At 46.0% G+C, this 15,298-nt stretch overlaps 1 protein-coding gene across 5 annotated transcripts in view; it reads left to right on the top strand.

The window, feature by feature from the left end:
- CADPS (calcium dependent secretion activator) overlaps positions 1 to 15,298 on the top strand; it is a 194,854-nt gene that overhangs the window by 81,912 nt on the left and 97,644 nt on the right. For all 5 annotated transcript variants that reach the window (XM_032193989.1, XM_032193988.1, XM_032193987.1 and 2 more), the window contains exons 7-9: positions 5,599 to 5,710; positions 10,126 to 10,265; positions 12,506 to 12,572. In XM_032193989.1, coding sequence (XP_032049880.1) covers positions 5,599 to 5,710; positions 10,126 to 10,265; positions 12,506 to 12,572 — 319 coding nt within the window. The remainder of the gene's footprint in view (positions 1 to 5,598; positions 5,711 to 10,125; positions 10,266 to 12,505; positions 12,573 to 15,298) is intronic.

The following is a 15,298-nucleotide window of genomic DNA, read 5'->3' as shown; positions in this document are numbered from 1 at the left end:
CTGCCTGGAAAGGTCTCTGCTGGGAGGTGGGGAGTAGGTTAAAGGAAAACCATCGTTTGTTAGGCAGGATTTTTGGAAGAAGTAAATCAAGGCTGCATGTAGCATTTCAGTGACGCGTGATCGGACCCCTCCGTCCTCGGATTGAGATGGGCTCCAGCAAGCTTCCTGGCCAGGCACAGCGGTAAGCAGAGAAACCACTTAAAATCACCCCACCACACAGCTGGCCTTGCAAATTTTGTCCCAGACATGACAACGTCTGTGGAAGGCCTTTCAGAGAGTTCTCTGCCCATAACACACCTCTGGAGCAATCACACTATGGGGAGAGCTTAGCTCTCCTTTCAGACACATATTTTCTTTTATATGTTTCACGTTTGCTCCATGCAAGCTGCCAGGCAAACTTCTTTCAGCAAATATATCTGGAGAGAGAGAAAAGGTGTCCTCCGGCAGTTTTGAAGCCCATGAAAACTGATCATAGATCATATTTAAATGTCAGCCCTGTCTAAAGCACATCACTCTCCAGCTGCTCCCATGTTAGCCTGCCGACAGGCCAAGCTGCTTAGCAGGGCTGATTCATGGCCCGGCGATATAATTCAGTTGCACTTGTTCATTGTTTAGAGAAATCACAGGCATCGATGTTCTGCTAGATCTAGTTACAAGGCCGAGGATGGAGGGAGGCTCTGTTTTAAATTAGGCAGGGGCTAAGTGGGCTTGCTGGATACAACAGGACACAAATGAAAGAAGTGAATGGGAAACAACTCTCCCAACAAACCACTTATACAGCCTAATCTAGATATCTCTCAGCTGAAGAATTGAATACCCGTAGGTATTCATATGTATGTTCAGCACTTGTAAGGCCTTTGGTACAAGGATGAAGTCAATGTCTCGCAAAAACAGCTGAGAAATTTCTAGATCAGGCCATGTAAAGTGGTTTGTTGGGGAGAGTTGTTTTTGCGGAGTTTATGGCAGGAATGGGTAAGAGCATGGTGCAGGGCATGGTGAGGAGACCGGGTGGTCTTACTTGTTCTGTCTGTAAGTTGGGAAGGGCTGGGAAACATCACCCTGAGGGTTTGCTAGAAGATTGCCAGTGTGTAGCTTGAAACACCTCCCAGCAGCTTGGTCTGAGCAGCTTGGCTTCTGCGTCAGCAATGGCAACGCTTTCCCTTCGGGTGCCGGGCAGGACAGCACCCGTGAGAGCTTCTGGCTGCTCCTTACCTTGAGGTAAGCCTGTCCTGCAGGTGCTCCGTGTTACGTGAGCCCACAGAGGCTGGGGGACCAGGGAGAACCCCCCTCCCTCGTAGTCCAGTCACTTCTGGATATGTCATCTTATGTTTCATTCACATAAATATCTCTCAGTGCTCTAGGCTGTTCAGTTAACTATCATGATGGTGCCTTTCAGTAAATTTTGGTTCCTAAAACTTGCACGCAGCCAACAGTGCTGATCTACTTACTTTGCCTGTAAAAAGTAAAACAAGTTAAGTTAAGCTCATAGAAGGTAAAACAAGTTCTCAGGATAGCACCTGGGGCATGCATCATCCTCTGGCTCTTTGCAGCCAGAAGAGTTTGATCCTGAGTTTGATGCCTAATGAGAAACCCTGGAGACACAAGGAGATCCAAATTATATTACTGGAGCAGCAGAGATGGCATAAATCGGGCTGTAATTCTAGCAGAGTCCCGAGGCATGGCATGATTTCCTGGCTAGCTTCAGGCTTTGGGATGCATTAAGCAGTAAGAAATGCTGGGCTGAGGGTTTCAGGTGGGATTCGGACAATGAATATGGTCCTAACTGAGAAAGTACTGCCAGGATTTTTCTCCCCGTAATACTTCTTTTCTGTGGTGTGTGTATACCTATGTATACATACACGTATATATATATATCCTTTGGGGTATAATGATATTATTTCTCCTGGTTTGCAAGTGAATTATTGCTTTGAAGTGTAAGCATGGGCTGTGTGACATGGGGACAAGATGGTGTAGGTAGTTCATGAGAGGATTTGCCCAGGATGGATCCCAGGGCACTTTCCCAACAAAGCAGCTCCTGCAGGGATAACGTGCTTAATTATTAAACGCGGAAATGAAACCGCTACCTTGCTATTCTCTCAAAAGATCCGAATACCTGACGACTGTCCAGAGCTAATTTTATGGCCGATAATTTAATACGCGGCACAGATAAACTGCCTACTTAGATTGAATACCAATGATGTTTCAGTGCCATGAATTATGGCCTTATGCTGAGCATCTCTATGGCAACTAATGACATCACCACAGGCTCCAACCTGCACAAAACCCAACTTCGGAGGGTCTCTGCTCGTTGGCATGGATCTTTTCGTGGCTTTTGGGGGGATAAATAAGCAAGCACCACGGTGTTGTCAAGGGTTTGCTATGTATGTTTACTGTCATTTGAAACATTTATTCCCTTTGTGGCTAATGTTGTTCTCATGAAGGAAACCTAATGAAAATTACTGTTTGTATTTGGTTAGTAACATTTGTTGATAACATATGGTCTGGGAATGCTTCAGCAAATAAGAGCTTTTTAATAGTAAACAGAGATATGAGTTCTATAAAGCAGATGCTGTCAAAATACACAGCGTAAGGTTCGATATTTTCTTACTTTCTCCTCTTATCCAAAGCAAGATTATCTCTCTAATTTTCCCTGCTGGTGACAATGCAGGTTTTTTTAAGAGAGAAAACATAATCTGTGACCTGAATCTGTAATTAGAAAATAAGGCTCTTTCTTGGTTCTCATGTTTAAAACATTTATTAGGAAGCTGAGGGATAAGACACAAAAAAGATGTAATGTTGGGGCATCTGACTGAACTGCAGGGCTGTAGGTAACTCATGCCAAACCTCTGCTCCCTGCGCTGGTGGCAGTTGGATGCATTGCCATAAAAGATGAAACGTAGAATAGGGACACGGGAAGAGAGGATATCGGAGCAAAGCTGATGAGGAAACCCAGTTTGTTAATCAGCTCCGTGCTGAACGTGCTCATCTGCTAAGCTCAGTTGGACTAGATTTGCTCAGAGAGCAAAGCATAAACCATAATCCTCGTGCAAAAAAGGGGTAAAGGGTTTTTCCCAATAAACTTCCAAACACAAAAGCTGCTCTTTGGTATTTATGTTTGAGGAAAATGTATGTTCTGGACATGTGTAGTCTGAGCCTTTTCCCAGTCAATTTAAGGGAACTGCCCTTCTTCAGGAAAGGATCTAGTCTGAGGTCAGTGTGAAAGAGAAAGTCATTTATAGGGTGAGGAGGAATACAGTGGTTAGGAAGATACAGCATAATCTCTCATCTGATTTGCAATATTTTGGGTTGCATTGTGCATTCTGCCATGTCGCCCTGACGTGTTGCTCGTGGCATGCTGTTTGTTGCTTTTAGTTTGTAGAAAGCACCTTCTCTGTGATTATCCTTCAAGCTGGCTTGTACACTTTGCATGAGCTTTGAAGTGTGATGAATATTCAGGGTCTCTGGAAACAACATGGAAATCCAGTTCACAATGAATTTAAAAAAAAAAAATACAACAAGAAAACCAAGCAGATCTTATCTACTAGCTTCACAGCAGGCTTCTGCACGGTCAGATGTTCAGCAGTGTCCTCCTTGCAGCCGTGCATTCTTCCTCAGTCCTTTGTATGCCCTTGGTGTTCAGCTGAGCTGCTGTCTGCTAACGAGAGCAAGTGCCACTTTAGGAGTGCTTTGCTCACCTTTTTCTTGGAAGTGTGTGTCTCACTTTATTTTAATAAGTTTCTAACTCTCTAAGAAGTAGAAACAAATCTTGAAACATAGCTGCAAACTCTAAAATATAAAAGCACCGTGTGCTTTTTTACCTCTTAGTGTATAAAGTATTTTTTTTCTTTTCTCCACTCCTTTCAAACTTGTCTAAAGCTTGCAAATAGACATTAGTTCAAGTTCCACTTAATTTTTGTTCCATGACCCTCTTCAGTCTGTTCTTGTTTGCCAGAGGGGAGATTTACTGTATCTCAAAAACCTTAGCACAGGTGAATAATTTGACTTGTTGGTGTGAGTGGTACCACTAGTGAGCCTGTTGGAAAAGCTGAGGCCTTTAGGATGTTGAAGAGACTTGGCATTTCACAGGTTTCCTTTGCCTATGATCTTTCTAAATCAAAGCTGGCTGTTCTGGGTGCCTTTAAAAGAAAAGTCCTCTTGCAACTGAAATAGAGCAGAACTGGGGGTGGTAAGGAATAGAAGCAACCCGAGACTAAATTAATATATTGCTTAGTGAGAGGAGGGGACGAGGCCTCTGAAGTTCACTCACTGTTCGTGTTCTGCAGGTCTGGGGGAGTGCTGGGCACACAGAAACCCCAGAAGTCGCGAGGAGGATTAGCAGTGGGTCCAGAGTCTGGCAAGGCTCCCTAGAGACCGGCAGGTTGTCACTGCTGATTAGCTGAAGAAAGGGAGTAAGTGAACTAGAGGGATCTGTTTAGAAATCATAGCAGGAAAGCTGCTAATCCAGGCAGGGTGGAAAGGGGCGACCTTTCCCTGCCACACGCTGCGCTTACGGGGCGGCACGGAGAGCCACGGCCACTCTCCAACTTGCCCGGTGCATCGGCACCGTTGGGTGCAGGGCTGTGGCTCAAGCAGGGCACCTCCAGCACCCTCCGTGTGCCCAGCACAAGTGACCCCTCAGTCCCACAGCGTGTGCAGGCTTCTTTGCTGAGGATTTGAGGAAGGTCAGCTGCAGAGGGGGCTCCCCGTGTAAGGCTCAAAATGGCAAATTGGTCCATCCATGTCAGCAGGCTGCGGGTTGGACCCCATGCCTGCAGCCTCACTGGAGCTCATGGGGTTGTACTCCCTAAGGAACTGCCAGCTGCTAAAATCTTCCTCCCGTACTGCAGCTTGAGGCACATAGCCTGAAGTGTACCAGCCTTTTCAGGAATGGTCCTAGGTTGCTCTAGTTTGCCTTACCCTGTGGGTCATTCAGCTTCCATAGCACTGCTTTCCAAGCCACGGTACCAGCCAGGGGCATAACTCGTGGAGTGCAAATAGTGGATGGCATTTCCAGTTCATTGCGGGGCTGCAGAGGTGGACATTTCCTGGCCACTGCCATCCCACCCCCAAGGAGCTGGTGTCCTGCTCTGCAGACCCACCTAACCAGGCTAATCCAGACACCATGGCTTGAACCTCAACCTGGGCTGGAGGACCAGGTTGGGACTCAGAAGAGGACTCAGGTTAATTGTGGGGTTTCTTTAGAGAAAGCAAGCCTCACTATAAACCTGGAAAGGAAAGGTTAACCAGCCAGGAGAAGAGCAGAGGCACGAGTGATCACAGATGTCCTAGGTGCAGGTGTTCTCGATCCTCGGATTCTGCTGTACACAGACTGTCACTGCCAGAGATGTATTGTTCTTCCCTTCTAAATAAGTTCCCTTAAATTTGGTTTCATGCTGCTCCCAAATATCCTCTTTTCTCCCCGAAGAGACATCATGGTTTTTCCAAACATCTGTCCTGCATTTCCCTAAGAAGATAATTAATGCCCTTGTCACTCAGCCCAGCCTGTGCCAGGCACGACATTTTCTGTTAACCATTGCTCAACCGAGCAGTAGCGCTGCTGGGCTGCTGCTGGAGCTGAGCATGTCTCTGTCTTTGCAGCTGGGGCACCCAAGGAGACTTCACGACAACACACGCGCTTCCTGCAGTGAAGGTGAAGCTGTTCACGGAGAGCACGGGCGTGCTGGCGCTGGAGGACAAAGAGCTTGGGAGGGTAAGGAGATTTGGAGTGCAGTAATTTTTCCTTCTGGCCCTGCTTTTCTAGAGAAATCTCTCCTGTACGGAAATATCTTTGGAGCACAACGTGCTCTGCTTTTTTGCCAAGCTTCAGGAGGGAAAGAAAGCAAGCTCTGCACTGCTGGAAAGTAATACACCTCGCATGCTGTCTTTGTTGTTAGTTTTTAATGGCAGCATTTCAGCTGGCTGTGCCTGCACTGAGCAAAGGCAGAGGATCTTGTGTGCGATATTGGCAGTCCGGAAAGCTTTAGAAGTTGCTTACGGAAATGGACATTCCTGAGGCAGAAAAGGGGATTATGCTGAAGCAAAAAGAGAGGATTTAAGTTTGGCAGGAGTGTGTTAAGCTGCTCTCATATCTGCTGAACAGCCAGTGCACGGCTTGAGCATTTGAAAGCGCTGACAGCAGTTCTCATGGCAAAAAGCTTGAAATCCTGGCTTCCCCAGGAACTGTGGCTGAGCCATGGCTTCATTGGGGCTGGGCTAGGGAGTAAAATGGGGGGTTCCACTGCCGCTAGCAGTGGTGTTAATAGCAAAGAGCTCAGATTGCCCTGGGACCAGCATCAGAGCCAACCTTCCTGCCCCATCCCAGGCCCTGGAGCTGGTGACCCTCCAGGACTGAAGCCCACAGCTCCACAAATCTGTGGGCAGCCGTTTTCTGGGGCACTAGGACACTTCAGCTCATCTCCGTGGACTTCTGCATCCTGCAGCTGTCTTAGCCCCAAGCTCTCTGCTAGGCCTTCCTCAGCTCTCTCAACAAGGGAGGTCCCCTCAGTGGCCTGGGCTGGTGTCCCCAGTAGCATCCGGGAGCCTGTACAACCCATGCAGAGTGCAGCCTTTTAATCCTACCAAGGAAGAAAAGCCTCGGTCCAGAGACATCCCGCAAACTGGGTATGCAAAGCTGGGAGCTCTGAAGGAACCCATGGCTGGCAGAAACCACACCGAGCCTGATCTGGGTTTCCCAGGGCTGGCATCACGAGGGAGGCTTCACAGCCACCTTGTGGCTTCATAACATTATCGAAGAGACCAGGAACCAGCAAAATGAAAAGCAAAAGATGTTTAATCAGCAAGGGAGTAGATAGCAGATCTGTCCTTCTGAACTGCATGGTGAAGACCCCAAGAAGTGCAAGTGTGACGTTTCCAGTTACGGACTAACCTCTTGTTGGGATGTTTCGTGCTGACCCTGCAGTCCATGGCTTTTTGGGCCTTGACACAGAAGGGTCTGTCTCTGTAAAATGAAGCTTGTCCTAATTAACATGATTTTTTAACTCATGTTGTTCATGCAAATGCCAAACATTCTTTTAGGTCCTACTGAGTTGTTGATCTAATTTATATCTTTATGGTGGAGAGCACCACAGGTGTTTTTGTCTCATATAATTTGCATTAGTTTTGACTGTTTGTCTTTTCACATTCACGTAAATCCTTTGTTCTTGCACTCGAGAGAGAGAAAAGCAGAGCTACCCCTCCTTTCCTCATCTCAGTTTTCTCTTCAAAGAGAGTCACAGCCCCTCCAGACTTCCCTCATGCACAGCACGATCCTGCCTTTCTCCCCGTCCCGTTTCTTTTTCCAAAGGAGGGTGACCCCACCAGGCTGCAGCACTCCAGCCGCAGGCCTCCCTTTGCTTTGCGGCACAGCATCATAATATTTTCAGGATTATTTTCAAACCCACATTCTTCAAACAGCCCGGTACCTCCCTTTATCCACCGCAGCACGCTGAGCGGGGCTTTTCACCCAGCCGTCCTCAATGCCATTCAGGCCTTTTTCCCCTGAGTGCTTACGCTGGCTGGAGGACCCACTTGCTTTGTAGGCCTTGTTCCCGCTGGCAGCCGTGAGCAGCGCTGACTTTGCTGCTCCGGGGAAGCAATTAGCCCCGTGCCTTGTTCTGAGGAAGATGTCAGGCCCCAACACAACCCCCCTGGCCCTGAGATGCCGAAGAGCTGGCAGTGCCAACGCGCTCGGATTCCCGGTGCCGCAGGGAGCCATCACCCAGGGTAAGCTCCTGAAACCCCAAGGAATGCGGGCCAGCAGCAGCGGGCACGGGGCAACCATTTCCTCTGGCTGGCTGCCAGTGGCGCTTTGAGGCGGCCGAACTTCAAAGGGACGCTCGGGGTGCCCGGAGCGGCCGAGATGCCGCGTGTCCGATCGGGCTGCATCGGGATTCCTTTTTAACGAGATAAAGAAATCAGGAGTGTGTTAAGCCCCTGATTTAGCTGTTCAAATGGGCGCAAACCTGTCTGTGGAGAGAGGAGAGAAGCAAGGCTCCGAGGAGAGTTTCTACACAAAAACAGCCATGCTTAGCCGCCCTTTTGAGAAGCAGCTTTGTGCGCTGCCAGGCGCGCACAATGCTCACTTTCTATTGCAAGTGTTGAGCTGGCAGCCGGCCGGCGCTCCTCATTGCACCACTTGTGTCGAAGGGAGAGCTGGAAATCGCTCCCAAGCCCTGAACTGCTGGACGGGCAGCTGAAGCCATGGGAATCCATCCTGGCCCTATTGAGGCCAGTGGCAAAGTGCCCGTGGACTTGAGCCAAGCCAAGGCTTCATCCACCGAGAGCAAGGAGGGGAAGAGCCATGAATTACAACAGCACCGCACAAAGTTTATGCGCCTTTTGATGAAAAAGAGTTAGAAATCAAAGTAAAGAGTATCCCAAACACCCTGAGTGGCTGCTGCCTCGCAGAGAGATGAGGTTTAATGCAAGGCCACGGTCTGTGTGCTTGCCTGGCCTGCCTTGCAGTGGGGATGCCTGTATGATGCCCAGAGCCTGGGCATCCAACTTCAGCTGCCACTTCTCTAACAACACCCCGTGTACAGGACTTGCTTCTTTTCTTCAGGTTTTACTTGAATACAGGTTTTTTCTCCAGGAGTTAGAGGCCAGCATTGCCCAGTTAATCTAGGTAACTAGTAACAGGCTCCTGCCAGAGAAAGCATGAATGTATTCCAATAAGATGTGTTAAATAATGTTGATGAGTAAGGACAAACTCCAAAATCTACTGATGTTAACCTCAGGCCTTGGAGAAGACAATGAAATAATTTTTAAAATCGGAGGGTAATAGTGTCAAGAATATTTTGGTGGTAGGAAAAAAAAACAACTAACTACTTTGTTGACTCTGCAGTGAAGTTGAGTATCTGGATATGACATTATAGTCTGGCTGGCGTTTGGCAGGAGCACGGAGCAATGGAAGCACAGCAAATAACAAGGATGAATGCTGCCATTTGTAAAAGAGCGTGCTTGCGTAAAGGTTAATGGATTTAAAGGAGATTCATCTCACTGCAGAACAGTGGAGACTAATAAATTTGCTCCAGGCAAAGTCACCTCTGAGAGCGAAGGTGTTGGAAGAGGAATGGGCATAAGAGTGAGAGGGCATCATTCTGGTGTGAAGACAGTTAAAGCTCTGCTGTGCTTTCCTTCACACACAGACACACATCCCACAGTCCCAGGGGTAAGCCACGTCAGAGGACACATGAGGAAGCACAAGGAGAAAACTGGGAATGCTGTGTAGTTCTCGAAGAATATTCTGTGGTTTGCTGGCTGAGGGGGATGCCCTGCTTTGGGGGGTAATGAGTGAGAGGAAAAGCACAGCTATGATCGGAAGGGATTACTTGCCTCTTGGAGCCTTTTAGTTTCTTTGATTTGCCAGGCACTTCCATTGGTATTCATCTGCACAGCTCCACTGAAGTCACTGCTGTCACGTTGATTTATCCCAGCTGGAGACTGCCCCATCATTTCCTCTCGGCACGAAATGGAAGCAGAAAGTCCTGCAATGACCACTGTCGTGATATGTGATGCACGTTTGATCTGTTGTTGCAGTGCAGACAAACCGACCCATCTACAGTGCTGCCTACTGCAGACAGTCTTACCAGTAAGCAAAAAAAATCTGATCATCTGATCTACAGCCTGAAGGTAGCAATTGATGAACCATTTTAGGTAAAACTTTGTGAAGCCTTGAAACAACACACTTCAGACGGAAATGTCAGGAAGCCTAGCGGCTGATGGTATGGCTCTGACAGTGGAGTATTGTAGGGGGTAACCTCAGCAAAAACTTGTTGCTGGTTTGCTCATCAGATCACTTCTAAGCTGGTTTACCTGCACAGCTGCAAGCTCGTTTATTGTTCTCTTTCCTTAAATGACTGCAAGATGGGAACTGATAATGCAGTTCTGTTCTGCACAAGCCCATGAACAGCAGCACAGCAGATAGAGGAGCCAGAGAATATATGAACTCATCTCAAAATAATAAGCTGAACTTTAAAACAATAAAGAAAAGCTAATCTCAGTGATGTGTGTAGTCATTTCCACACTGACTTCTAGGAGGAAGGTAGCTCATCTGCTGTGCTTTTGTTACCCAGTAAAACCCACTTTATGAACAATTTTTAATGTTGTTGATTTTGACGCTTGCAGGTTGTTCTCCACCCTACTCCCAACAGCCCAAAGCAATCAGAGTGGCACAAAATGACAGTTTCCAAAAACTGCCCAGATCAGGATCTGAAGATCAAGCTTGCCGTACGAATGGATAAACCTCAAAACATGAAGCACTCTGGGTAAGTGTCTTGATCTGAACTCAATTTGTTTTGCATGTGCATTAGAAAAATTCTCTTTTTTTAAGATTCTGCAAGAGGAATTCTATTTTTTTCTCAAGATCGCAGGAGGTCAAAAGAAATTTAAATATAGAATCAGCATTAGTTCAGTCATTTATAATGCATTTTCCATATTCTTAGCTAGTCTTTTTAATGCATGTCAGTCAAACAATTTAAATTTTAAACAGCATTCCCCAGGAAATTGCTGGGTTGTTTTCTTCCTGTAAGGAAATAAGAAGCAAACTGCCTGCCTCCCTTATTGATAGGTTGGTATAATTTCCTAAATTATTCTGCGTTTCCCTGCATTGACTTCTCAGAACTAAAAAGTCAGTGCACCTTCCGCTTGAAATAAACTCCAAAGTGATCATCATTATTTATACAGAGATGCACAGTACAACTGAACAGCAGTTGCCTGCAGCAGGTCAAGAGAGTGTAAGTAGGACTAATGAAGTGGGATGTTAAAAGGGAAACCTCTCCCCTCCATATGTCAATATCAGAGGATTTGGGGCCAGGGGATCCCGAACTGCCTCCCCTGGCCTCCCCCTTCATTCCACGCAGGGGCAGAAGACGTTACATTGCAGAGCAGAAAGGAAATTTTTAAATTCAGGATTATGTAATTCCTGTGCACTTTAACTTGTCCTGAGTTGGCCAAAAGGGAATCATTCCTATCTTTTCCTGGTGCCCAAAAGCAAATGCTGATATACGCTTTTCACTGGTAATGCAATTACAAATTAGATCATCCTTGGGAAGATCTAGCTAATGCCATTGGCAAGGCTTTTCTCTGTTTACTCTTCAGAGCTGAGGATGTGATAAAAAATAGAAACTATCTAGGAAAGTCACTGCTTTGATTAACTCTTTCTCCAGTGTGTTTTTGGTGCTATAAAAGTAACTACTTCATTTTTGCTTTCAGAATGTTTTGTTAGGTTCAATCCATTATTAGATGGATTAAAACACTCATCTTTCTTTTAGTTCCTTTTCCTCATCTTCCTGTCTTTTCTGCTAATGAGACCAGAGTCAGGAGCCAGATTTGGCCAGTTTAATTTCTCCACCGTGAACACAGGCACCAAAAGCAAAAAAGAACATTCACCTGTTATACCTATTTCTTTGACCACATCTAATAGCAACAGGGCTGAGCACTCCTGACTTTTCTGATACTGTTTTCAACTAACATTTAATTAACAAGATGGTGCTGAAAACTACATGGGTTGTACTATTAGCTTGCTTTTGTAACTGAAGTTATTTTTCTGCTGGGTTTAATGGCAATAGTAAGACAGACAATTATTTCCCTGTTCTTGAACTCTAAGCCAAGGACTCAGTGCCCACATTAGCACAATACTTGGAGTTTTGTGGCTTGAACATTCACTAAGACTATGTACATATGTTGGATCTCTTCCTGCATAAAAAACACTAGCATAACCAAAAAGGAATTGTTTTTCTATTTATTGAGCCAGAACCAAAGTAATTATAATGATACATAAAACGTATTAGTGTTGAACAATGTCTTTGTAATTACTATTACTTTGGTGCTGCTGCTGTTTTTGCCAGTGTTTGTATTACAGTGTCACAGCAGCTGCTTCATCACAGAGATTAAATGCTAATTTTGACATTAATTTTAAAAGTTAATTCTTCCTTTGTAAAACACAGTAAATTCCCTCCTCCTTAGAAATTATTCAGTTTGCTCGTAGCCAAGCGATTTCAAGGAATTCATCTTCAGCTGTTCAGCGAAGTGACCTGCTTTAGTCAGTCTGCTGTGTGCTGGGGTCCTTGGCGCTGGTTTTGCTGCAGTAAGGTGCCCTCTGTTTGACACCTCCCCTCAGCCAAATGGTTTTGTGAAGGCTTAAAGCAACACTTGGGCTTCCTTCACTCAATTCTTCCGTTGCAAATGTATTCTGCGCCCATCTGACCACATAGTGGCTATTCACTGGCATTAAAGGGCTTCTGAATTCTGAGCAAGCTGTAAGAGACAAAAAAGAACAGAAAAATAATACTGTGTAACATCAAGACTCTGGGAGTTTTTTATGTCTCTTTCTTTACAGGTTATTCGTTCAGGCTAGAAGTAAACACACTGAGTAATGCTGCCAAGCTTGAGAGTCTTGTAATTACTCCTGCTTCTGCATTAACTTCAGTTTCAAGCTATAAAGAAAAGATACCGTAAACAACATCTTGTCACTTGTGTACTGAATTCACCGATTCTTTTCTCCTAGGTATTTATGGGCCATTGGTAAAAACGTTTGGAAGAGATGGAAGAAACGCTTCTTTGTCCTGGTCCAGGTAACAGCTTTAACTAGAAGTGATCTTAAATTACAACAAGAAATAGTTAATTCTTATTTGTTATTTGTTTATCCTGACCATTTGCACTGCTGAGTAACTGATACAGAACTGTGTTTTCAGCACAGATTCTTTGTTAATTCATAGATCTTTTTTCTCTTAAATATGTACACCTCAAGGATAGCTCAGTTGCAGTCTCTAACTAGTTTCCTGATGCAACACAACACTCAGTGAAATGGAGAATCAATTTTAGTGAGAAATTTAGGGACGTGAGGAGGAAACTATGTCTTGGCTGGAGGTACTTGGGTGTGAATGCTCTCTTTTGAGGCTCCAGGTAAAATTTCAAGTCCCTTGAAGTCTACAGAAGTTTCATCATTGTCTACAACAGAAGTCACTATTTCATTCTTGATGGTTATCTTGTCCTCATACTCATACATTCATTGCTGACTCTCATTGTCTGCAGCTATCATTGATCATTTTGCAATGTCTTTCTCTCTTTTTCCTCTCTTCCCATTTTTTGGGGATTTTTGTTTTTGTTTGTCTGTTTTTACTTTCTTCCCTCCCAGTTCCAGTATACCTGTATATTTGACCCTGGTTAATAATTCCAAGTAAACAGGCAGAAGATGTCTTATACAAGCTAAAAGGATCTGGTCAGTACTTGGCATGTTGGATCTTCCTTTACCTTCCCAAGGGCAGCTGAAAGCACTGCATAAATCGCAGAAGTGTGGGGTCCTGGTTTGGGTGGCTCTGTCTTCACAGCAGCCTGATAATAAACCCATGGTGTACTCTGGGGTCCTTTTCTCCCTCCCTCCTCTCTGAGTTCCCCAGGGCGTGTTGTCTCCAACTACGTGAAATGAAAACTTTGTGCAGGGTCCTGGGTGCAAGTACCAAGAGATGCTGAGATGGAATAACGTGGGATCCGTGCGTAAGATCAGGGAAGGTGCAAACCAGATGCAGGACCAGATGGTCCTGAATCACCTGGTGCAAACTGGTGAGTTTGGCTGGAGTTAGTTTTAACTCCAAGTTCAGTTGTCTCAGTAGGAAGCTCAATTGCAGTTTCTCCATCACTGCTGGCTTCCGTTGCCCTAATCCATGTGGCAGATAAGGAAATCCATCCTGGGGTGGCAAAAGGGATGCATGACTGCATGACCCACACAAACTGAAGCCTGCTTGGACTGACCAACTGTGTACCTAGTGCAACAACCAAGTACAGTCAGCAGGGCCAGTTGAAGTGCTTGTTTTGTACCCCAGGTTGGGTAGGGATGGCCTCAAAAGTGAGGGAGTTAGGGTAAAGAGCCACAGGAGATGCCTTTATCTGTCCAGGAAGTATATTTGCATTGAGGTAAAAATGGTGGGTGTGGGGTTGTTGTAATCCATTCCCAGCGACACCTGGTTTGCAAATGGTCCCCCTGCAGGGACCAGCTAGATCCTGGGTGGGTGCTTGGCACCTTGTGGGGGAACCCAACATCTCTCAGGGCTAGGCTGCTGGAAGGGGATCCCAAAGAGCCAGCAGAAGCCATAATTTAGGAGGAGCCTTTGGGGAGTGTTGTACAATGACCCTGTTCTTGTGCAGGAGCTGAGGGATTGCTTGTCTTTATTAAGGTCTGTGCTGAAGTTAAAAGTGCTGTGACAGCGTGTGATCACCTGTAAAGCAGCTGGTATGGCTTGTACCTGGGAGATAACTCATCTCCTTTAAACCAGGCTCTCAGGGCCTTTTCTCTGTGAGCGGGATTCTCCAGGGCAGGGCCCTTCTTCAGAGAGGGCCTGTGTGTGACAGGACAATTCCTCTTTCCTCAAATAGCTTCTCCCATAAATAAATATATCAGTACTCTCGAGTGCGAGGGTTTGCAGTTTGGGCATTAATCCCCACGTCTCTCTCAGGAGCCTTTTGTCCAGCCTTTCTGTGGGGCTGCAGTTACAGCTCTCATTTTTAGCTGCCATATATTTCTCAGCTTGCAGTGAAATGTAACTGCTCAGTTATTCCATGTTTTCTCCTGTTACTAGGTCTGTATTCGTCAGTTGGCATATACGAGCAGAATTTGGCCAGGAAAGCAGTTCATTTGAATAAGATGAGCAGACTTTTGCCCCCAGAGAGTCTCTGTAGCCCACCTCAGAAATTCCAGCTGCCGCTGCAGCTTCTCTGTTATGTTACCGTTTGCTCAACATTTGGTGCAATGTAAAGTGTTCTGCCGTACATCAAATATAAACAAGAAACACTCTCTATGCAGTCCCTCAGATGTAGTTTGAGCATATTGAACATGTCAGCAGGCAATAAAGATGGAATAAAAATACTTTGCTGTCCGTATGTTTGTCATTTGCTTTTCATGCAATGCAAAGGATGGGTGCTGATATGAACAGGGATTGGCAGCAAAGGTGTTGATGTCCAGAATGCTCTGAACTCTGCCGAAGCACAGACAGGGAATAACCCTGGCAGGAAGGTGAGCTGGCTTACTTACAGAAAGAATGGATGAGGAGCAGCCTGCGTTTCAGGAGCTCAGGCATCAACACCAGGCTCCTGCTGGCACCGGAGCCAAGAGTTAGATCCCATAGAGTCCCTGTGGGATGTTGTGGTCTGTGCGTGACACGGCCAAGAGGACAGGGACCTAAGTCTGGGTGAATAAATGTTTCCTTTCTCATCCCTTATCTCTGTCCCTTACCTGTAGCATCTTCTGCTGCAGCTCCACCTCCTCTCCCCTCCCTCGTGGAGTAACCTCATCCTGCAGGTCCCG

Source organism: Aythya fuligula, chromosome 10 (assembly GCF_009819795.1).
Source record: "Aythya fuligula isolate bAytFul2 chromosome 10, bAytFul2.pri, whole genome shotgun sequence".
In the NCBI taxonomy this organism is placed as follows: Eukaryota; Metazoa; Chordata; class Aves; order Anseriformes; family Anatidae; genus Aythya; species Aythya fuligula.
Note: the sequence above shows the minus strand (reverse complement) of the source record. Positions and strands in the feature narration are given on the sequence as shown.